This window comes from Euprymna scolopes, chromosome 18 (genome assembly GCF_053919585.1).
Source record: "Euprymna scolopes isolate OS-2025 chromosome 18, ASM5391958v1, whole genome shotgun sequence".
Lineage (NCBI taxonomy): Eukaryota > Metazoa > Mollusca > Cephalopoda > Sepiida > Sepiolidae > Euprymna > Euprymna scolopes.
Genome location: NC_136499.1, coordinates 100,708,467 through 100,733,852, shown reverse-complemented (window position 1 = coordinate 100,733,852; position 25,386 = coordinate 100,708,467). Strand labels below are relative to the sequence as shown.

Below are 25,386 nucleotides of genomic sequence, written 5' to 3'. Positions count from 1 at the left end.
TCCTTTTTTATTAATACTTATATAATTCTAGTTTAATTTTAAAACTACATAAAAAAAGTCTTTATTTTGAAATGATTCTTTTCTGGAATGGTTTTGGTTTTGATAAAAATGTTATAATCTCTTCTCTTCTCCTGTCTATCTTCTATCTATCTATCTTCTTCTTTCTTCTTCTATCTATCTATCTTCTTCTTTCTTCTTCTATCTATCTTCTTCTTTCTTCTTCTATCTATCTTCTTCTTTCTTCTTCTATCTATCTTCTTCTTTCTTCTTCTATCTATCTATCTATCTTCTATCTATCTATCTTCTATCTATCTATCTATCTATCTTCTATCTATCTATCTATCTATCTATCTATCTTCTATCTATCTATCTTCTATCTATCTATCTTCTATCTATCTATCTTCTATCTATCTATCTATCTTCTATCTATCTATCTTCTATCTATCTATCTTCTATCTATCTATCTTCTATCTATCTTCTATCTATCTTCTATCTATCTTCTATCTATCTATCTATCTATCTATCTATCTATCTATCTTCTATCTATCTATCTTCTATCTATCTATCTATCTTCTATCTATCTATCTATCTTCTATCTATCTATCTATCTTCTATCTATCTATCTATCTTCTATCTATCTATCTTCTATCTATCTATCTTCTATCTATCTATCTTCTATCTATCTATCTTCTATCTATCTATCTATCTATCTTCTATCTATCTATCTATCTATCTATCTTCTATCTATCTATCTTCTATCTATCTATCTTCTATCTATCTATCTTCTATCTATCTATCTTCTATCTATCTATCTTCTATCTATCTATCTATCTTCTATCTATCTATCTATCTTCTATCTATCTATCTATCTTCTATCTATCTATCTTCTATCTATCTATCTTCTATCTATCTATCTTCTATCTATCTATCTTCTATCTATCTATCTTCTATCTATCTATCTTCTATCTATCTATCTATCTATCTATCTTCTATCTATCTATCTTCTATCTATCTATCTTCTATCTATCTATCTTCTATCTATCTATCTTCTATCTATCTATCTTCTATCTATCTATCTTCTATCTATCTATCTATCTTCTATCTATCTATCTATCTATCTTCTATCTATCTATCTTCTATCTATCTATCTTCTATCTATCTATCTTCTATCTATCTATCTATCTTCTATCTATCTATCTTCTATCTATCTATCTATCTTCTATCTATCTATCTTCTATCTATCTATCTATCTTCTATCTATCTATCTATCTTCTATCTATCTATCTATCTATCTATCTATCTATCTATCTATCTTCTATCTATCTATCTATCTTCTATCTATCTATCTTCTATCTATCTATCTATCTATCTTCTTTCTTCTTCTATCTATCTTTCTATCTATCTTCTATCTTCTATCTATCTTCTATCTATCTATATAAATAAAATGAACTCATTTTTTTCCCGTGTGAGTTTGACCTTAATAGGATTAAAAATCAAGACATTACATGCAAATGTAATGTGCACAAACTGCAGCACAGGATCTGAGGTGTGCTATGGGCCTATTAACATTACACTTCCTCGATAACCGTACATTCCTGTATTTTTCCCGGTGAGAGTTTACTGCCAAAACCGGTTAGAATCAATGGAAGTTGTAAAATATTTTCTCTCTATTAAATTCCTACTCCTCCTACTACCACTTAACACCACTAAGAACGCGTCCACAAGGAACAGTAGGATTAAACACCGGTTTGGAATTGTAAAGGGTTATTAAAGCCATTTTTTTTTTTCTTTCTTTCTATTTTTTCCGCTTTTTCCCATAAAATAAAAATAAAAAAAAGAATTGCGGTCCGATTAACATTATCTTTTTGCTTTTTTTTTCTTTACCGTAGAACGCAAACTACGTGACTACTCAGATTTTACTTTCGGTTTTGACAACTCTAACCGCGGAATATGACTATGAGCTTTATTTATCAGTACTTCCCACTAAAAACTTATTACATAAACAAACAATTTCTTTGTTACCATTTATTATTTAAATGCAACAATACCGTGTATTATTTGCATTTTACTTAAAAAAACAAAAAATAAAATAAATGAATAAACGCGCTAAACGTCCGATTAAGATTAGATTGTTTTGTTTTGCATTTCTTTCTTTCGTAAAATGCACACTGCGAGACTACTAAGTTTATACTTCCGGTTTTGATGACTCCAACCGAGGAATCTAACTATAAACTTCATTTATTACTGCTTTCAACTACACAATTTTTTTTTTTTTAACTAACATCTCATTTTTTACAAATTACTATTACAACGCAACCATATCGTGAAATTATTTGCATTACAATTGAAAATCAAAAAATTAATACTATTACAACGCAATGAGATCGGGAAATTACTTGCATTACACTTGCATTCAAATTGAAAAACAAAAACAAAATAAAGAACCAGATAAAGGTCTGATTACGATCAGAAAATTATGATTGCTTTTTCTTTACTAAAGAATTCAGTACGTGTTTACCCAAACTTAACATATTCAACAGAGTCGGCGACCATTTGTTTTCTCCAAATACACACATAAACACTGTGTTCTTCGAGATGATTAAACTTTTTACATTAAATAAAAACACTAAAATATCAAACCATTATGTACTGAAAGAGTACCACTTCTTACATTTTCGCATTTTTTTTTTCTTTTGTGGGAGTCGATTGCTGTACTAAGAATATAAGAAACATGCATTTTCTCTTTTTATTACATTTTTCCATTACACCAAATTGAGCCACAGCACTGCGTGGCAGGGTACAGCTAGTTAAAAAAAAATTTTGTAATCTTTACTTTGGATTTTTTTTTTTTTTTTTTTTTTTGAATGGTTTCATATAAAAATATATTTTACATGTTTGTATTAAAAACATTCAACTCTTAAAAGTTTTTTTAATATCTTGTAATAAAAATATATTTTTTTGGTCTTTCGATTGAAATGTTTTTTGTTTTTAAGTTTACGTGAAATAGATTTTTATTACAAGATACTTAAAAATAAAGATTATTTTTTTGATGTAAACTTCTGAAATAAGGGTTATTTTTTTATTTTTATCCATTAAAATTGTTTTATTCTTACATATACCTTGGTCTTTGGTTCATGCTGATCATATTTATTTAATAGTCTCTTGTATTCTGTTATCTATAATATAAATCTCAACTGTCTGTTTAAATGTATGTATGTTTGTATATAAGCTTAAAACTTTTGACAGAGGCGACAGATTTTCACAATATCGTTTTGAAGCTCGACCCTTTGGACCACAAATATCGAAAAATTGGCCAAAAACATTGATTTCTTCACCCTCAACTGGGCAGTTTTCTACAAGGAGGGGGTCGCTTTTTTCACTGATATTTTCGAAAGTCATCCCACTCTTTTTGATTGGCTAGCCTTAATTAAAAATTTTGCCAGTTTCAGTTTGGCAATGGATGCAACAGCAAAGATGTCACTTTTTTTTTCTTTTTCCCCCACATTATTTTCCTCCTTCGCAGTACGGGTTCAAACCTGCCTGCTCACTACCACTTTTTTTTTTTTTCTCAGCACACACCTCCAAACACTCGGGCAACACCAGGTAGCTAGTCTAGTTTTAACCTTCACGACTTCCGGTTTGGCGGTGGGCACAACTGGAAAGACGTCACTTTTTTTTTTTTTTTTTTTAACATTCTTTTCCTCCTTCATGGTATGGATTCAAGCCCGCCTTCTCCTACCATTACCATTTTTTTTTTTTTTTACACACACCTCTAAACACACTGGCAACGGCAGGCACCCAGGCTAGTCTATAATAAAAAGAATCAACATTTGCAGGATGCTGACCGGGTCCTTATTTTCCTTATCAAAAAGCGTCTATTGATCACAATGCTCAGATTTTGCTTTTTTTTTTTTTGTTTTGTTTCATTCTTCCATGGTTTTGTTATTGTATGTAGCAACACAAGGTCCAGACTTATTTTACCCACGATTCTGTCACATATTGTTCATCTATCCCATACATAGAAATAACAATGACAGTATGTGTTAGATGTTTACAATAATGTTGATCAATATTTGTTTCAATGGCCTATAACTTGTAAACTAAGTTTTGTCAACCACATACACATGTACACACATATATACACATACCGAACATAATATTGAAGTTATACCATCAAGTTTCTAAACACGCTGTATATGTGACCTCGTTTTTAATCAAATAATTATTTTTAACTTCGGTCATTTGTGCCTAATATAGTCTTAAAAAGTCAATTGCGATGATTAATGAATTGCAAATAAGTGTTAACACCTGTTCAATTTCCATTTGTAATTCAGGACATTTCTTTGTACAGGAATTGGATTATTGATCGAGAACCTTTTATGAACTGTTGATCGCAAAGTCTAGAAAAATGATATTTAAACAAACAACTTGTCTTGTAGTTGACAGGAGGAGGGTATATTTTTTCTTCATTATTTAAAGTGAGACGTCTTTATTATTTAAATTGAGACGTCTTTATTATTTAAATTGAGACGTCTTTATTATTTAAATTGAGACGTCTTTATTATTTAAATTGAGACGTCTTTATTATTTAAATTGAGACGTCTTTATTATTTAAATTGAGACGTCTTTATTATTTAAATTGAGACGTCTTTATTATTTAAATTGAGACGTCTTTATTATTTAAATTGAGACGTCTTTATTATTTAAATTGAGACGTCTTTATTATTTAAATTGAGACGTCTTTATTATTTAAATTGAAACGTCATCTCTCTATATAATTAATAAAATGAAGCCAATTTTTTCCATCTCTGAAAAAACATTATAGGAAAAGAAACCCTGAGACCGTATTAATTCAAAATGGCCATGCTACCTGCCAATACCTAATGCATGTTTTGCATTTATTATCAATTGATTTGATTCAATATACTAAATTTCTGCAATAATTCAGAGAATTGCTCTTCCAAACATGTCATCCTTATAGATGGTAGCAAAATACTCCCTCACTCATTTTGTCCACCTCCTCCTACCTCAGTTTACAGTTACCAAATATTTCATAGGGTTCGATTATTACATGTGTCAGTGATTATTTCATTTTATCATTTTGTTTTATCAAGTCGTTCAATACTCATTCAGTGTGTAAATAATTACTGCTCTACTCCATTTCAGTTTTTTGGCTTCCGTCAATTTAGTTGGCTGCTCAGATTTGTTCCACGGTTTAAAAGCTTGCATTTTCAAACAGTTTCAGAATCGGTTTTGGAAAATTCCTTTAATACTCAATTCTGTAAATACTGAATGCTCCCTGCCATTTCCATTTTTCATCTACAAGCACTTTGATTGGTTGCTCAGATTTGTTTCATCTATAATATAAATCTTACCTTCCTGTTTAAATGTATGTTTGTATGCCTGCCTAAAACTTTCGACAGAGACAACAGATTTTCACGAGATCTGTATCATTTTGAAGCTCAACCCTTCGGACGGCAAATATTAAAAGATTGGCTAAAAACATTCCTCAACTGGGCACTTTTCTACAGCGAGGAGTCGCTTTTTTCACCGATATTTTTTAAAGTTATCCCCTCTCTTTGATTGACTAGCCTTAATTTAAATCTTTGCCATTTTCGGTTTGGCGATGGACACAATGGCAAAAACGTCACAGGTTTTTTTTTTTTTTTTTTTTTCCACATTCTTTTCCTCTTTCACTGTACGGGTTCGAGCCTTCCTGCCTTTTTTTTTTTTTGCTCAACACACACCTCCAAACACCCAGGCAAGTAGTTTAATAAATTGCATTTTTGATCACTGATGAAGCTAAATTTCAATATGGCTTCCCTGCTTACTTGTTTTGAAAAAAAACATAGAAACCTCCACTTACCACACATAGCACTATGACACAAGCTTCCAGGCTGCTTACTGCGAACAATAAACACAGTTTTATTAGTTTAAAACTAGTAACCATTACTCATAGGTGATTTTTCCAAGGCATTCATTATAAAGCACAAACATAAATTCATTATAAAGCACAAACATACATTCATTATAAAGCACAAACATACATTCATTATAAAGCACAAACATACATTCATTATAAAGCACAAACATACATTCATTATAAAGCACAAACATAAATTCATTATAAAGCACAAACATACATTCATTATAAAGCACAAACATACATTCATTATAAAGCACAAACATACATTCATTATAAAGCACAAACATACATTCATTATAAAGCACAAACATACATTCATTATAAAGCACAAACATACATTCATTATAAAGCACAAACATACATTCATTATAAAGCACAAACATACATTCATTATAAAGCACAAACATACATTCATTATAAAGCACAAACATACATTCATTATAAAGCACAAACATACATTCATTATAAAGCACAAACATACATCTATATATATAAAAGGCAAAAATCGGTGTGTATGTATGTATGTATGTATGTTTGTTTGTAACGCTAAAACTTTTGACAGACACAACCAAACTTGACAAATTTGGTATCATATCGAAGCCCCATCACCCGGATGACAAATATCGAAATTTTACGTCAAACGGACCACTAGAAGTTGGTCAACTGATCAGTTATCTTCGAGGGGGGCCCCCAAAAACCTGTCATTATCTATATATATAGAAGACAAATTTTTGTTTGTAACGCTAAAACTTGAGATGAAAGATTCCTCTCCCCTAAGAATAAAACATATGTTCAATATCTGCTTTTGTTTTTACATTGTTTATACGGTCCCGAGCAACGCCGGGTAGCCCTGCTAGTTCATTATAAAGCACAAACATAAATTCATTATAAAGCACAAACATAAATTCATTATAAAGCACAAACATAAATTCATTATAAAGCACAAACAGCAGCTGCTGTAAGTGTAAACAAACAGAACTTGATTTTAAACCATTTTTTCTATTAAAAATTATTTATTTTGGAGATTTTACTGTTTACCATAAAACAGATTGCCATATGTATTATTGAGAAACATTATTTCCTTAACAAACTATCAATAAACTAATACATTAACAAAATAATATCTAACACGTTAAATACAGAAGAAAAAAAAAACACGTTCAGCAGTCACCAATAAGCAGTGCGCATATAACGCCACGTTGAACGTATTCTGCTGCTGCCGCCTCATCTTTTAAGGAGTAGGTGGAGGAATTCCGTTCGTTACATTCTCACATTTCCAAGTTTTGAACATCACAAAAAATTATTTTATCTATGGTACACATTACATATTTTTTTGTGTTATATTCATGTTTTTATAAGTTAGCACTTGTGTACTTGTGCAGAATACAGATTGTGTTGAAATAATAACATTATCATTTAGAAACTCATTCGTAACATGGGAGGCACCTAACAATTTAATCTATACTATTAATAAAATTCTAAATGTTTACGTATGTGTGTATATATACCAATAAAACTTTTGAACGGATGCACCGAATTGAAAAATTATTTTTTTCCCTGAAAGGTGTGGGCCCTTAGATTGTACTTATCTATATATGTTTCATAATGAACAACGCTGAGTCACACAAAAAGACTGAAATAAGGGTTTTTGGGAAGTTTCGTTTTTGTCAAAAAAGTTGCCTGCCCATATCAACGGAATTTAGCACTGTCTGTATACAGTTGTGGTAATATCTTTCGGCATACGGACAGGACTTGTGGCGCAATGGATAACGCATCTGACTACAAATCAGAAAAATTCCAGGTTTGAATCCTGGCAAGTTCGTAATAATTTTAACCATCATTTTATCCAACGTTTACTCATTATCCTTACCCTTAGTTTGGGAATTTTTTTTTTTCATGGATTTTGTTTTGTGCATATGGGAATTTCCCATACTCCAAGTTCATAGAGTAAGCATTGATGGTTAGACGATGTTGAGTGTACTCAATTTTGTGTTTGACTCTGCGTTGTGTGTGCCGACGTGGCGCAGCCACTAGTAAACAATAAATACTGTATACAGTTGACTTTAACTTGACCAGTGCTCACAAGTGAATGCCAGTAAATGCCAATACCCACACGTAAGTGCCTGTAATCACCTTAAAAAGCACCAACCTCCAGTTACCGCCAATAAGTTATAACTGCCACTGGATGACAGTGCCCGACAATTCAAGACGGGCGATTTCATATCGGTGCAGTCCAATGGATGCCAAAAATGTTCATGATCAACAGAGATTGACAATGCCCGATAGTTGCAGGAGCAGCCAGTGCCAAATGCCTTAAAACACTACTAAACGCCAATGGCCACTAGTGCTCGCCATTGAAAACAGATAATTTTATTTCGGAACAGTCATAAGTAACCACCCTAAACCAACAGTAATCCCCAGTAACCACCAGTGCCGACAATAACAGTCAATGGCTTCTGCTAGCTGCCACTGCAAAACAATGCCCGATAGTGGAAGCCAGATCATTTCATGGTGGCCAGTGCCTAGTTTTCCAAAGCTGACAGTGCCACCACTAGTGACCACTGCCATCTCTCTAAGATTTTTTCGACTGTTTGTCCATAGTCAGTAATTTATGTGACTTGTACACAATAATTCATTAGATAATCATAGTTTAATTTGTTTTTGTGGAGGTTGGATTTTTTTACTGAATCTGTTGCTTTATGTCGTATTTCCGCTGGGCAATGCCAGTACATACATCCTGCTAGTTTTTTTTTTTTTTAAATTGGATATCTTTATTGTAATTTAAATAGAGATGTCTTAAATATTTTTGCTTTGTTTAGTATTTTATCTATTGCAGCTCCAATCCTCCATTTTCAGCCTTCCTGATTTGAACAATTCCAAACTTGCTTCCCCCCCCCCCCCAAAAAAAAAAAAATCACAGATAAAATATGCCATTTAAAACAATGAAATAAATACATTCATGTTTGATCATTGACTTTATTGGTCAATTACGTTTAAGGACCCTTATATAATATACCAAAAAAAAGGAACGCCTTTGCGTCAACACTGGTTAACTTTCAACGCACATGACATCTGTAAACAAATCTTCTACTATTATATAACAGGGCTCTACGGGCAAATTTATCGTTAGTTAACCTTTGATAACTAAATATTTTCGTTTACTAGGCAAATAGAAAAGTTACTAGCCAAAACTCATATGATTTTTGGAATATGACATTTTCGTTTTATGGCAAATATGTACATCATAAAGATATTTTTGTATTTTTTTTTAAATAAGTGTAATTCTAAATATATGCCAAATTTTATGTTAGATAAGCGTTTCATTGTTTCTAGTCACCACTTTAAAAATATACTTGCAAATGCGACTGTTTTACTCACAATGTAGAGCCCTGTATATAAGGAATTTTCTGTGTGTTTGTATATGTGTGTGTATTTGTTTGGGAGTTTCCTATGGACTAGAAAACAACTGGGCCAATTTTTATGTGCCTGGCAGTGTTATTTGGTAGGTTTTGTACTGGAATGTCTTCAATGAGTATTGATAATCGAAATAATTTGATAAAAGAAGGAACAAACAATTTTGACCAAAGTTAACATCTTACACAGCCTAACATCATGTGTGCATTCGAGAAGTTTGATTACCACACAAGCTGAAAGGCTTGACATATAAAGTCAACAGCAGGTTCTTTGATATGACAGGTGCACGTTCAAAATGAATATTCTGTTTAAAGCACAATTGCACCATGGTACTTGACTTTTCCATTTTAAAGTTAAATTCAAGCCATTATCCCCGCACAAGCAGTAAGACCAGGCATATAACATCAACAGTGGGTTCTTTGATATGACAGGGGCACATTCGAAATGAGTGTCTTTGTTTAAAGCACAATTACACTATGATACTTAACTTTTGCATTTTAAACTTTAGTTCAACCATTATATATATAACATTTTTTATAAAATCAATAGGTTCTCTACAGTGCAATGTACACTCCAATGTATTGTGGACTATCATTATGGGAATGCATGTGAAGCTTTCTCCACAATGGGTCCCCAACTAGAGCAGGCAATCAATTGATTTGATTGAAAAATGGGCGATTTCACCGATTTTGATGACAATAAAAATATGGGAGTGTGAAACCTGCTGTGATTATTATTCAATCTTAGGCAACGTCAGGTTTCCCTGCTAGTAGATAATAAAACCAAAGTTGTTTGGTTTTTCATCACAGGGTCGACTTTTAATATAGGTAAAGATTTATGTTAAAAGGAAGAAGAGGGATATATCTTAATATTTTTTTTAATATACGGTGCAGTTTTTGGGTTTTTTTTTCTTTTTTTTTAACAAAAGAAGAGTTGGTTGGTTTATCGTCACAATGTTTGTGTGTGTGTGTTTTTTTTTTGTTTTTTTTTTAAGAAAAGATTTATTTTAAGGAAGGCGGTGGAGTTATATATTTTTAATGTAGAGTATGAAAGTTTTTAAACATGCGCAGAGATTGTGTTTTTCCAATCCAGAGTGTTTCATTTTGGGGGGAAACTAAATTTTCCCTACTTCAAAAACTGACATTAGAATTTAGGATGATCTTTCCAGTCAGTAAAAAGGAAATCTTTTTAGAGTGAGGTTATTTTTATGCATAATAAAATTGCATCATAAATGTATCATTTCTACCATTTTTTTTTTTTTTAAATTTTAATCCAAAAAAATTATTTCATGTATATTACACATTATATAGTTTTTTTTGTGTGTGCTATATTCGTGTTTTTATCAGTTAACATGTACTTATGCACAATGTGACTTGAAATAATGGTGTTACTTAATCTGTAGACACCGTTATATTATGTTTCTTAATCTACTGGATTCAAGTTTGTTTGTTAAAAAAAAAAAAAAAAAAAAAATCAAACAATGTATTTAAAACATAATTTTATTATTCTTAAACTTAATTGATCCAATTTTATAATTATTATAATTATTAACTACAGAGTGACACCCATCCCTAAAAAACAATGTCAGCCATGGAATTGTTAATAAAATTCATTATCCTTTCAGCAGTCAAACCATACAAATAAACTTCAATTCATGGAGGTACAATTTTCAAAAGGCCTGGACCTAAAACTGTAAACATTAATTTAAAAAATTCACTTGAAAGCTCTACAAATTTTGAGAATCGTTTATGTTAGTAAAAAAATCTTCAGTTTACATGAAAATATTTCCTCCTTTTCAAATCAATTTCTCTATTTCTTTGACCTTATCCTATTCTTGTATTCAATTTTTACAAAAATGTCTGACAGTTTTTGTGTTTTTTCATTTCAGAGTGAACAACACCAAAAATTGATTTATTCTGGGAAACTTTTAATGGATCATCTTCAATTGAAAGATGTCTTTCATCAGGTGAGTTATTCCAGAAACAAATATATTTAAATAAACAGCCATTATAAAGTTAAATCCTTTGTAAGACATGAGCAGATTGAATCTGGCGTTGTCTGGGTGTAAAATGCACTAAAAGATTTTGATAAATCTTGTGGATTTATCTATCCAAGTGATTTCCTGTTTTGATACTCGGCCGCAGTAAACAGTGTTTCTTGATTTGTAGATCCCCACTGAAAATGTAGGTCAAGATACAAGAATATCTGAAAACTGATTATTTTCATTAAAATGTTTACAGAATTTATTTTTTAATAAATATATTTACAGAATTTATTTTTTAATAAATCTATTTATTCGTAGAAAATATTTACAGAAATAGTTAATACTTAATGTGAATTTTTTGAAACTGTAATATAATAAATGGAAAAGAAAATTAATAAATATTTATTTAAATAGTTTAAAAACGTAAGTTTTTCACATTTAATAAAGAAATAATGAAAAGAAAACGGTAGATTTATCCAAAACTAATAAATATGAATCTAATAGATTAAGTAAAGGCACTTAATATTGCGAGGTCTTCAGATGAAGTAATGCCATTTATTGTGGGCGAGTTTCAAAACAGGAAGTCGCTTGGATCAGTAAATATGCAAGATAACCAGATTTTGTTTAAATTTGTAGCAGCCATTACACAGGTTCCCAAGATAAAGGTGTCAGCATCATGCTATGTGTCATCCATTGGGGATTGAACAGAGAGCATTCGACTTACACAATAAAATCTTGTTAATTATTGTGTCATGGCGAGATTGTATTTATGCAAATGAACATTGTTTTACATGGGCGAATTCTTGTTGAAATAAAGAGTAGAAACTTAGAAATAGGAGCGATAGTAACATTGACAAATTGGAACCACATTGCGTGTTCAGCAGGAGTAAAAGAACTGATTACGTTAATTCGTCTTTTTTTGTCAGGTTGCTTGATTAATGAGATTCGTATTTTGGAAAATGGTTAATTACAACTCGAGAGTTAGACTTTTGAGAGTTAGCCTTGTGTTTTAGAGAATTGTTAATATAATTAGACCTTTTTTTTTTTTTTTTTTTTTTTTGCTTTTGTATGCATTTTCAACTTTCACGACTACAAAATGTATTCAGGACTAATCCTGTTTATTATACGGCAATCACAACTACACAAAAACATGAACTACCACTGATAACATCAAACGGAAAAGTAACGGTGTTCTATGACAAAGACATATAGGTGGGCAGCTCCAAACTTTCACTCGTCTAGCCAAAACCACTATCAATAATAATAATCATTTCCCACACTCTTTAGCTGTGCCTAAACCTAAATGTAGATTCCATGAACAAAGCTTCTTTCTTAGAACTGCATGCCTGTGGAACTCGTTTCCGATTGCCTGCTTTCCAGCTGACTACAATTTGATTGTCTTCAAGTCCAATGTAAACAAGTTCTTGATGAACCGTCCCCCTAAATAATCCAATTTACAAAATTCCCACTACTTATGTTTACTATGCTATAATCACATTGACTAATGTATACCCATTAACTCTTATCCTCCAGTGGCTTCTGGGCCTTGATAAGCGATGATTCCTGTGTAAAAAAAAAAAAAAAAAAAAATTGCAGTCCGAAAAAGAATGAATGCACAAATTATGAAGCCTCCTCATCTCAAAGGATTCGAAAAAAAAAATCGTTTTGGCTTTGAGGATTTAATGGCAAATTACAATATTATAATTTTTTTTTTTTTTTTTTTTTTTTCAAACAACTTGATCTCAAAATGTAATATAGAAATGTTTACCACTTAATCTTAAGTCCGAAAGAATTATGCTCATAATCGATGTCATAGTCCCAAATGATTTTGGCCTGAATAGAGAACGGGAAAAGCTAACAAAATATCAGGACCTAAAAAATGATCTAAAAACGACATGGTCTCTGAAAGAAATAAAAATTATACCGGTTGTGATAGAAGCAACTGGCTTAATAAAAAAGAACCTTCATAAATACTTAGAAGCAATCCCTGGAAGACCAAGCTGTAACGAAATACAGATAGCAGCCATAAAGGGAACAGTATCTATTCTTAAAAGAGCCCTCGGATATAAATTTAAATCATAACAGAATCAAGTGTTAGCTCCAGGAGGCAGCCCCTTGATATCTTAAAACTTACTGAAGTAAAATAAAAAAAAAAGAAGTTGAATTCTTCAAAATCTTGTAAAATTTTGAAATTCATGAAAAAATAGATTTTTGGCAATTTTATAGGTTTTTAAAATAGAGGATGACTCCTAAATTTCCTTGCATATGAAAAAAATAACCGTTTTATATGAAAAGATTTTTTATTTATATAAATTTTAAACTTGGATAACCGTAGTACATTTATCTTGACTGAATTTTAAGCAAAATAGCATCCAGCACATCTGGTCACCCCCATTTCACCCAAGTGAATGGACTTGTGGAACATTTTATAGGCGTATTCAAGAACTCACTCTTAAAACTCTAAGGATAGGAATCTGCACTGAAAATAACCAAACTTTAATACATGCCAACATTTCAAACAGACGTTAAATTGAAGATGATGATGCATAAATGTTCTATATGATTGCTATTGTGTCTGAGATGGGTATATTCGCTGATGATACAATGCTCTATAACATACATGCGGGAAGAACGGATGTACAGAAATCTTAAAACAATGGCAGAATCATTAGAAAACGATCTCCAGACCGTAGTGGAATGGAGCTACAAATGGATGATGACATTTAATGCTAGTAATACTAAGCTGCTCTCTTTTAACAATTACAAGATGCCTCTCCGATCACCGATATCCATGACAAATAACCCCCTACCTGTGAATTCTTCCTTCAAACTCCTCGCCTTAACATTCACAGGGAATATGAATTGAAACAAATACATTGAAGACATTGTGAAAACTGCTGCAAGGAAGGTGGGCTCCCTCTATCATGCTAGAAGACTACTCACACCTGAGAGTATCGTGTACCTCTACAAGGCCACCATTCACCCATGCATGGAGTATTGTTGTCACATCTGGGCTGGCGCATCTACCACTTGTCTCTCCCTCTTGGATAAGGTCCAAAAATGGGTCTCCAATCTAATAGGTCCCAATTTGTCAACTCAGCTCCGACCCGTGTCCTATCGCCACAATGTTACATCCCTGTGCCTGTTTTACAAGTATTTTAAAGGAATGTACTCTGAAGAACTCATTGCACTTGTGCCCCCCCTCTTGACGTACATATCCGCAACAGACCTACTTAGCAACAAAATCACACCCCTTCAAGTCTCTAAATGCCAGAAAGCTTTCTACTCTGATAGTTTCTTTCCTCAACTAGCTAGACTTTGAAATTCCCTTCCTGCTACCTGCTTCCCTGACTGTACTGATATGCAGAAGATCAAATGTAACGTAAGCCAACATCTTGTTAATCTTTCTTAGGCATGGTCCCAATTAGTAGCCCCTTACGTCCAAGTGATGATATACCTTGTTTGAGGTGAAGGTGAGGGAGAGAAGAGAGAAAAAAAAAAAGCACAATTCAGTGAATGGCCTCTGTTGATAAAAGAAGCATTCAAGGACAAGTTATATTTGTGATGGTGTTGATTGAGGTGATGTTTTGTATCTTTTTCTCATACACTATGCTGTTCAACAAATGCTCCCAAATTTATAAAGTTGGGTAAAATCTGGATTTGGGAGGCCAAGCCACAGGATCGTCACAATTGTTCACACATCTGGAAACTGTTGAGATGGATCTTCATCCGTTTCAAACGGGGGTAGATATACTAGACGGGCAAATGACAATAGCTGTCTATCTACAAAGTATAAATAGTATATATAATACGAGTACATGGAAAATGCTGGCTGCTGGAGACAAATTTGGGTATAATTGGATGGATAAATAGGGATCCTGCATGGCTTAACATGTGGGAATTTAATTCATTTTATGACATATAATGTTGCTCCTTCTCTGCGAACATCACATGCTATTCCAGTGGAAATAAACTCTAAAACTAGCTAGAATCAGGACGAAACACCATGGATGCCAGACAGAGGTGGTAAATGGCAGAAAGAAGCTAATCCTAACGTAGCTGGTAAACCATACAACGTAACAAGTAAAAGTTGTCTGACTGAAGTTACTCTCTCATTATGAAGAATGTGAGTTGTCCACCTTTTAGACTCCCCCTACACACACAGATTTTTTTTTTTTTTTTTTTTTTTTAAGCAAAAAAGTTTTTAGCTTCAGTCAATAGAGCCTCCCATGGGTGTAAGTACTCTATTTTTTTATCTGATTTTTTTCAAATCATTAGAGCCTTACTTCCTTGTTTTTTTTATTTATTTTTATTTATTTTTTATTTTTTTTGTTATTTGGCTACATTTTTTTTTTCACTCTTTCTTTCTCTTTTCCTGTTTTTCTATCTTCCTCTCTCTTTCTTTCTTTCCTTCCTTTTTCCTTCTATAATAGTTATCTCTGAAAACTGAGAATCTTCATTTTAGTCAAAAGAATTCAAATAACTCATGATTAGGATATAATAGACTTTGGTTCTCGTACAGAATTCCCTTTATATTATTAAAAAGACAAAAATAAAGAAAAATCTGTATGATTACTAGAGTTGTGACAATATTCTTTTAGATATATGCTCTATATTCTCTTGATATGCTGGAAATATTCTTCAAACATATGCTTAAAAATATGCTTTTCTTTTCATGGGGATATTCTTTTTAAAAGAATATGCTTTTTTTTCACGGCAATATTTAAAAAAAAAATATGCTTTTTTTTTTTTTTTACGGGGATATTCTTTTTAAAAAGAATATGCTTTTTTTTTCACGGGAATATTTAAAAAAAAAATATGCTTTTTTTTTCACGAGGATGTTCTTTTTAAAAAAATATATGCTTTTTTTCACGGGGATATTCTTTTTAAAAAGAATATGCTTTTTTTCACGGGAATATTTAAAAAAAAAAATATGCTTTTTTTTTTTTCACGGGGATGTTCTTTTTAAAAAAAATATGCTTTTTTTTTTTCACAGGGATATTCTTTTTAAAAAAAATATGCTTTTTTTCACGGGGATATTCTTTTAAAAAAATATGCTGCCTTGGGATGCAATATTCTTTTTGACTACTGCATATTTTTTTATAAATCACATATTTTCACAGCCCTAATGATTACATACTCATGACGAAACGAAATATCTTTCTTTTTTTTTTCAATTTTCACCCTAAACAAGGTACAGTGCCACTTTGAAGCAGGGGGCTACTATTAGGGACTTAATTAGCGGGGGCATTATGAAGGGAGATGAGTAGAAAGATGTTTGTTAACCTTACACTTGAACTTCTGCATATCAGTGCAGTTGGGAAAGCAGAATCCCGGAAGGGAGTTCCAAAGACCCGCAGTTCTGGGGAAGAAACTATTGGAGTAAAAGGCTTTCTTGCACCTAGGGATCTCTACTGTAAAGGGATGAGACTTAGTAGCTTGTCGGGTTTGTCGGGGGTAGTTACGTCAGGGAGGTACAAGTGTTTGCAGTTCGTCAGAGCATTCACCATTAAAGTATTTGTAGAACAGGCAGAGGGATGCAATATCTCGTCGATGGGACAGAGGCTGAAGCCTAGATGACAGTTCAGGACCTATCAGGTTGGCGACTCTCTTTTGAACCCTGTCCAGGAGCGAGAGACAAGCAGCAGATGCACCAGCCCAGATGTGACAACAGTACTCCATACATGGGAGAATGGTTGCCTTATAGAGGTATAGGATACTGTTAGGCGTAAGTAGTTTTCTAGCACGGTAGAGGGAGCCAACCTTCCTTGCAGCAGCCTTGGCAATGCTCTCAATGTATCTATTCCAGTTCATATTCCCTGTAAACGTTAGGCCGAGGAGTTTAGAAGTACTTTCAGGCAATGTGTTCTTGGCCATTGCTATTGGTGGTAGAGAAGGTTTCTTGTAGTTATTGAAGGAAACAAGCTTAGTCTTAGCAGCATTGAATGTGACCAACCATTTTTGTCCCCATTCCACTACTGATTGGTGTTTCTGCCATTTCCTTGGATATTTGTTCGTTTGTTTTCCCCTCATATCTGTTATAGAGAGTGGTATCATCGGCAAATATACCCATCTCCGAAACAATTTTATCAGGGAGGTCATTTATGAATATCAGGAATAATAGAGGTCCAAGGATAGACCCCTGAGGTACTCCCGCATTTATGTCATATTGTTTGGATGTACGACTGTCGAGAACAACTTTAATTTTTCTATTACTTAAGAAGGATTTAATTACATTATGAATTCTTCCAGTGATTCCATATGATCTAATTTTCCTTAGAAGACCATCGTGCCATACCCTGTCAAAAGCCTTAGATATATCAAGGGGCACCGCTCTACCCTCCCCTGTTTTATCCAATGAACGGTATATACGTTCAGAAACTACAGTTAAGATATCTGCTGTTGAACGGGCTTGCCTGAATCCATATTGTTTGTCAGTCAGGAGTTTAGCAGCTGCTAGGTGCTGGACTAGGGCTTGATTAACTAAGGACTCAAATATTTTGGCGAATAGCGGGAGGAGGCTAATGGGGCGATAATTAAGTGGGTCAGTTCTTTCACCAGAATTCTTGAAGACTGGTACCACAGAGGCGGTTTTCCAGCAGTCGGGAAAACAAGATTCGTTAAGGCATTTATTGTAAAGTTTGGACAGAACTGGAGCAACCTCGGCAGAGCATTTTTTTAATAGCACAACCGGGATGAGATCTGGTCCACATGCTTTTGAGGTGTCTAGGTTTTTTGTGTCTAGGTCATGTACCTGAGAAGGGGTGATTTTAAAATCGTCTAGTGTGGCGTCTGTTCGCAGAGGAAAATCAGGGAGTAAGTGGTGTACCGAGTTCAGTGTGGAGTTTGAGGCAAACCGACTGGCAAGCAGATTAGCCTTGTCAGTTGCCGTGCAAGCAACCTCATGATTGTTTGATAGTGGGGGAATAGTTGACTGTCCATTATTAACTACGCTGTTCTAGATTTTCCAAAAATCCCGGGTTCCTAATTTCTGTGCTTCGATGCGTTTTCTGGTGGTTTCAGAGTAATCTGTCTTAGCTATATCTATCACTCTCTTACAATCATTTCTAGCTTCTATAAACTTCTGTTTATTTGAGCTGGACTTATGTCGGTTGAATCTGCGGAACGCATGCTCCAAAATTCATGTAAATTAAGCAAATAGTTTTATTTTTATAAAGAAAATCAAATTTTATGAGTAAGCGAGAATTGACTGTATTGTCCGCTATTAAAAAAAAAAAAAATCAAGAAACAAAATGAGATAACTCAACAATTCAAACTTGATGTATTGCCTAAAAATTTCCATTAATCGCTTAAAAATGATTTTCTTTATAAAAATAAAACTACTTGATCAATTTACGTGATTTTTGGTGTACGATTTTTTTCTTTCTTTTATCACATGTACATACAGATTTTTATTTATTTTTGATTTTTAATATGGGAGGAATTCTGGACAAGTACCAGAAATCCATCACGGTTTCGGGTTTTTTTGCCACTGGCTACTCACATCCCTTTTTGTAAGAATTATATTCCAGTAATAAATTACGATCACTTGATAATAGAGGGTTACTTTCCATACACTCCAATAAATATTCATTTAGTATAATATCTCTAGAATTGTAGATAAAAGAAATGACATGGGAATATGTAAGTATTACAGGAAGGTAATACTTGGAAATAAAACAAAACATGAGCCAGAAAAAAAAACCAGATAAGATAAGGAAATTAATCATAAAAATATTCAAACATGAAACTAGATATCAAAGCAGCAAAAAAAATAACTTTTTGGGGCGATGATGCAGTTTAGTACAGAAAAAAAAATTGAAAAAACAAATAACTATTACCAAACGTAAGCAAAGTTACTTTTCTATCTACCTTCATTAATTTTTAGCATTTTAAAGTGTTTGAAAACCATTTTTATTTCAATGTATTGTTCAAATATGCTGCCATTACAGTCACAATTCAAAATAGTGGACGGTCATCTTTCCGGAAATCACTGAAATTTGATGCTCCCTCCCATCCTGTCTTTTTGAATTAAAAAAACCCAAAAAAACAAATATATCACAAATAACTGTTCTAAAAGCAATAAATTTTACGTTTCTAGTGAAAATGTTTGTATGTGTGTTCAGAGAAGCGGTCGGTCACTTCACAACTTTTTAAAACTTTTTATATCACATATAAATCGTAATATCTCACAGTTAACAACGAAGCTCGCCTGTCTATTTAATTTGCTCGATTTCGGGAAGATAAATATTCAACATTTGTCGCTTGCCGCATGTAGGTTAGTCTTTTTCCTATAACATCTTGGGAAAATAAAAATAAAAAAAGCGTTCCGCAGTAAATGAATACTATCCCGCAGTCAAACTTTATCTCATTAACTCATTAAAACGGGCACCTTCCAAATCCAAGTAATTAAATAAATTCAAACGTTAGCATCTCGCGGTGGGGCAATGGTTAACGTCGCATGTTTTTTTTTTTTTTTTTTTTTTTTTTTCATACTTTAATTTACAACTTTGCTTCAAGGGTTCGGGTTCGATCCTCATACTTACTTTTTTTTTTTTTTTAACAACCCCCCCCCCCAAACCCGGAGTTTCCACACACCCCTCCAAACACCCGGGCAACGCCGGGTACCCCTCGCTAGTCTAATTGAAAGGAAAAATAATGAGACTTTGATTCCAGGATAGCCGATGGCAGCCATTTTGATGATGGCTGTAAATGACAGCATATTTAAACAAAATTTTACGTTGAAATAAAAACGTTTTCAAACAGTTGAAAATACAAAAATAAATATGTAGGTAGGATTGAAATTTAACTTTTCTTACATTTGGTAACACTTATTTTCTCAATATTTGTTTTTTCACCTTTTTTTTTTTTAAATTTTAAACTCTATTACACCATTACTGCTTTTACAATTTAATCTTAAAGCTCAATAATGATACTTATTATATATATACTTTTTTATTTACATAAACATAATCACTTATCAAGGCCCAGAGGCCACTTGAGGATAAGGGTTAAAAGTGTACAGTAGTCAGTTGGACAATAAAGTAATCGTTAGTTATGGAAATTCGGTAAATTTGTTAACAAGTGGAATGGCTCATCAAGAACTTGTTTACATTGGACTTAAATTAACTATATAGAAAAGAAAATACTCTTATATATTAGTAGTACTTTTAATTGCCCGACTAATATAAAAAGATATGTGCTCAACTGAGCTCTAATCTTTGGTTTCTTACTATAAAACATTCACATCAGAAACTCTTCAACTCTTCTAGTTCCAACTACTGCTAAAAAATTTCCTTTCTCTATGTACTTCAAACTAAGCGGAACTTTTATGAACAGTTACTTTCCAATACGTTCTCATCTGTGGAACACATTATCACAAGCCTGCTTCCCTGCTAATTGCAATATGATCTTCAAGTCACACGTTACTAAATACCTGTTGAGCCGGCCACTTAAGTAATCAAATTCTGCCTATTCCGTCACTTATTTCTAATCCTCTCATAGTATTGTTCATCTTTCAACTGACAACCTTTTAACCCTTATCCTTGAGTGTGTTTGTTTTTTTTGCTTAGGTAAGTGGTAAACCATTAGCATAAATGTAAGAGATAAAAGAGTAGATTTAAGATTGGAATAACAAACTACCCCAAAAATTTGTGAGGAAGTGTCCTCGTACAATCATTGTCCCACCCTTTGTTGAACACAATGAACAAAATTCAATCTATTTCCCTAATACAAATCAGCAAATTAATATTAATTTCAGACCTCGAGCTTTTAATAAAGTACATACATATATCGGCGCTACTTCAAAATTAATTAAGAAATGAATATCGAACCACATTTCTTCTTTTAACAACCATAATTCTAATAACCAAGGAACTTCTCTAACCACTTTAATTAAAAAACTTAATTCTAATAATACCCCATTCTCAATCAAATGGACTATCATAAAAAAATTAAGTCTTATACTACAGGCTCTAAGTCATGTCGCCTCTGCACAACCGAAGCTATAACTATAATTACTTCCCCTATCATGCTATTTCAATCTACTATTTATAAGAATATTCATTAAACGAATAAATACTAGAATAGCTACCCGGAGGCATCCAAACATATTTGGTGCATGTCTGACTTGTCTACTAAACTTTAGCGATGAATGCCCAACAGTCTTTTAGTTTTATCACCGTTTAATGATATACACACCTGAATATGACTTGTAAAATTGTCATAAACTGTAAAATATGCTGGATTTTGATCAAAATTTGAATAAGGATTCCAGGCACAAGTTTTAGTATCATTACATCTTGATTTTAATATATGTTGGTGCCTGCCGAACAAATAAATGGTGAGAATAACTTAACTAGATTGTCGTAGGTTCATGGCTTGAAGAAAAACAGCTTTTTTTTTTTCTTTTTTTTTTTTTGCATAACTATAGGACTTCTTGAGTTGAGCACTGTGGTGAGTGATATCACCAACTATCATCAGCGATAATGCACACTATTTGTAAAACACAAATAGAGTACCCTCTTGTAGTTGTCAATATTTATGTAAGGATTGAGATAGCTTACTGTACCTGACAAAGGACTGAATGGATAGAATCACCAGGGCTTCCAAAGAAATTGAACCAAACCGACTTTTGCCAAACTAAATCTAAAACTTAGTTTATGGTAAAAAAAAAAAAAAAAAAAATAGTTTTGTCCAAATTCTGTAGAAGTACCGAATCACCTACTCGTCCTAAGTTCGGTTCCAACTTGAAACAGAATCTTGTCTTTCCACACTGAAGAATTGTGATGTAGGGAAATAGTTTGTGGAATCAAATAATTAAAAATTTACTATTATATATCTATGATATAAAGCTGAACATGTGTGTGGTCACAAATAGGCTCCTATATGGTTGACTATTTTAAAAAACTGATTACATATAATGATAGAAGATGTATCGAGGATCAGGAATGGGTATGTTTGATCTGGCAGAATGGTGGTTCATTAAAATTGTGGGGTCTGCGTTCGCGCCTGGACCCCAAAGTATGGAAATAAAAAATGAAAAAAAAAAACGTTTACAAGGGTTTTTGATATAGATGTACATAAGAATACGTTAAGAAGTATGTTTCAACTTAAATAGGGATGGTATAATAAAATTGTGGGGTCTGCGTTCACGCCTGTACTCCATGGAAATATGGCACAAACTTTAACAAAGGCTTTTCATATCTATTTGTGTAAGTATAGTTTGATAATTATGTTTAAGTTTGAAGAAATATGGTATAATAAAATTATTGGGTGTTCGTTCATGCCTAATCTCCATAGAATGTAAATATGTCACAATGGTTAACAAGGTTTTTTAAAAGGGGTGAGGGTCCACAATAACACCTTAACTTTAATCTTAATTCACGTTAGCTTTTATTTATTTTTTAAGTTGAATCATATTGTGTCGAATAAATTCACCTCATAAATTCACGTTCTTATTAAAGTGAAAGCCAAAAAAAAAGTCGGAACTTTAGACAATTCTCGACACAAATATTGCATAACTCTGTATTTTTCCTTCTCCACTTGCACATGGGACGCTTTCGAAAACAGATAAATAATAAAAAATAAGAACTTTACTTGTTATCGTGTCAAAAGAAGGAAAAAATCCTGCTCACATGATTGTGTCTTTTTAAAACCATTTACATAACCTTTTTATTTTATTTATATATCTGTTGAAGCTTTTTTTTGTCAGTGTACTAGAAGGAATTCAGTTGATTACAACCCTTTCTGAGTGTTCTTTACAATAGTACAACCCTGAATCCGACGGCACAATACTACACCGTTCAATACTGTAAAATTGAAACAAAGCTGCTCTGCTTGAAAAGGGCGCCATTTTCTTCTTATTCATATTTATATCGATTCTTTGCTTTAAAAAGCTAAAGTTATTACGTGTTTACTTTTTTGATAATTCATTTTGCTGTTTCGGATTATTTTACTAAAATAAGTAAAGCTTCATTATTTTTCAAAACTGTTTTTGTTTCTTTGTTTTTTGTCGATATTATTTAGTAAGAGTGTTTAGCAGAAAAGCCAACAAACGACTACCCGAAAAAATAAATATACAAGAAATAAATGTTACCATAGTCAATAAAAGTTCAGTTCATGTTTTTTTTTTTGTTTTGTTTTGTTTTGAAATAGTTTTTAATGCTCTTTACTTGAAATAATTGCTTATGGCCTCAATCAGATTGTCCACGAAGCCACATGTGTGCCCGATACTGACGGCTAGTATGCAAGTCTCCTAGACCTTTTTCTCACAACTTGCCCTGAACTGTGTACAGCTTCCGTTCTGTCTCCACTTGGATCTTCCGACCACTCTGTTGTATCAGTTAAGATAAAAATGAAATGTAATAAGTCTTCAGATGTACCTCTCCATCGTACAGTATATCGATACTCTATGGTTGATTGGGATAGCTTCCGTACATGTATATCAGATCTACCTCTGTGTTCCATGCTTAAAAAGGATGTGTCATCTATAGTATCAGACCTGACGGAATGGTTAATTGTAGGTAAAGACAGTTTCATACCCTCAAAGAAATTCCAGCAAAAACCTAACAGCCAGCCATGGTTCTCTCCAGAATGTGCTGCTGCCATTGCACACAGAAATCACTTTTTCCATTGCTTCCAACGTAATAGATGTACTGAGATTAAATCTGCTTTCAGGACTGCCAGCAACCACTGTAAAAAAGTAATAAAGAACGCAAGAGAGTTGTATGCTCAGTGAATCAAGTCCAAAGTAGCTAAGCAGCAGCTTGGTACCCACCAGTTTTGGCAAATAGCAAACAGGATCCTGAACAGAAGCGTGCGTTCCATCCCAACCATCATCAATAGACCTGAAGTCATCTCGTCAGCATCAGACAAGGCCAAACTATTTACCAAGAACTTTGCAGCTAATTCTACCCTATGCGATGAAGACCATCAACTCCGCATATTTCCTCCTATAACAGACAACACACTATGCAACATACAAATATCTGTGTGTGAGGTCGCCAAGCTAATCAAGAACCTTGATTCCAGTAAAGCAATTGGCCCAGACGGCATTCCAATTATATTGTTGAAAAAGCTTCAACCAGAACTTGCCCCCATACTTACAAAACTATCCCAACCATCATCAATGGACCTGAGGTAATCTTGTCAGCATCAGACTAAACCAAACTCTTTGCCAAGAATTTTGCAGTTAATTCTACCCTTTGTGACCAAGGCCGCCAACCCCCAATATTTCCTTCTGTATCAGAAAACACGCTATGTGATATACAAGTATCTGTACGTGATGTTGCCAGGCTAATCAAAAACCTTGATTCCATTTATAGTACTCAAAAGACTTCAACCAGAACTAGTGTCCATCCTTACAAAACTGTTTAAACGTTGCCTTAACGAGAATTGCTTCCCATCACCTTGGAAAATCTCATCAGTATGCTCTGTATTTAAGAATTCAGGTGATCGCTCATCTCCCTCTCAGTACAGGTTAATAAGTCTCCTGTGCTGGAATCTGTTAAATAGAGAAGTAATCAACCATCTCAGCAAAAGTAACCTTCTTAGTGACATGCAATATGGCTTCCATTGTGCTAGATCTGCAGCAGATGTGCTTAGAGTTATATCTCATAGGATTAGTGAATCTCTCGACGGAGGCTACCTTTCTAGGGCAATTGCTCTTGACATATTAAAGGCCTTTGATAGAGTATGGCAAAAAGGTTTACTTCACAAGATCTCCAGCTACAGTATACCTGGAAATGTCTTCTCAATTATTAAATCATTTCTCTCTGATAGGTTCATAAGAGTAGTAGTTGATGGGCAGAAATCAGAAGCTCACAGTATTAATGCTGGAGTCCCTCAGGGGTCCAACTCTCTTCCTGATCTACATTAATGATCTTCCAAATCACATCCTTACATCATTCATAGACATTTATGCTGATGACACTACTATCTATGGTAGCACATTTAAAACTGTAAACAACCAAGTTCTCTCCGATTCTCTCTCCTCTGATCTTCAGCAAGTGAATGGGAAAAGAGGTGGCTGGCTACTTTTAATGCATCTAAAACCAAGCTT

At 33.2% G+C, this 25,386-nt stretch overlaps 1 protein-coding gene and 1 non-coding gene across 2 annotated transcripts in view; both read left to right on the top strand.

Moving 5' to 3' along the window:
* Window positions 1-25,386, top strand: part of LOC145297717 (homocysteine-responsive endoplasmic reticulum-resident ubiquitin-like domain member 2 protein) — a 111,883-nt gene that overhangs the window by 39,554 nt on the left and 46,943 nt on the right. Inside the window, exon 2 of the mRNA XM_080143930.1 lies at window positions 11,229-11,306. Coding sequence (XP_080000056.1) covers window positions 11,229-11,306 — 78 coding nt within the window. The remainder of the gene's footprint in view (window positions 1-11,228; window positions 11,307-25,386) is intronic.
* Trnac-aca (transfer RNA cysteine (anticodon ACA)) lies at window positions 7,675-7,748 on the top strand. The gene has a single exon. It is a non-coding gene; the product is annotated as a tRNA-Cys (tRNA).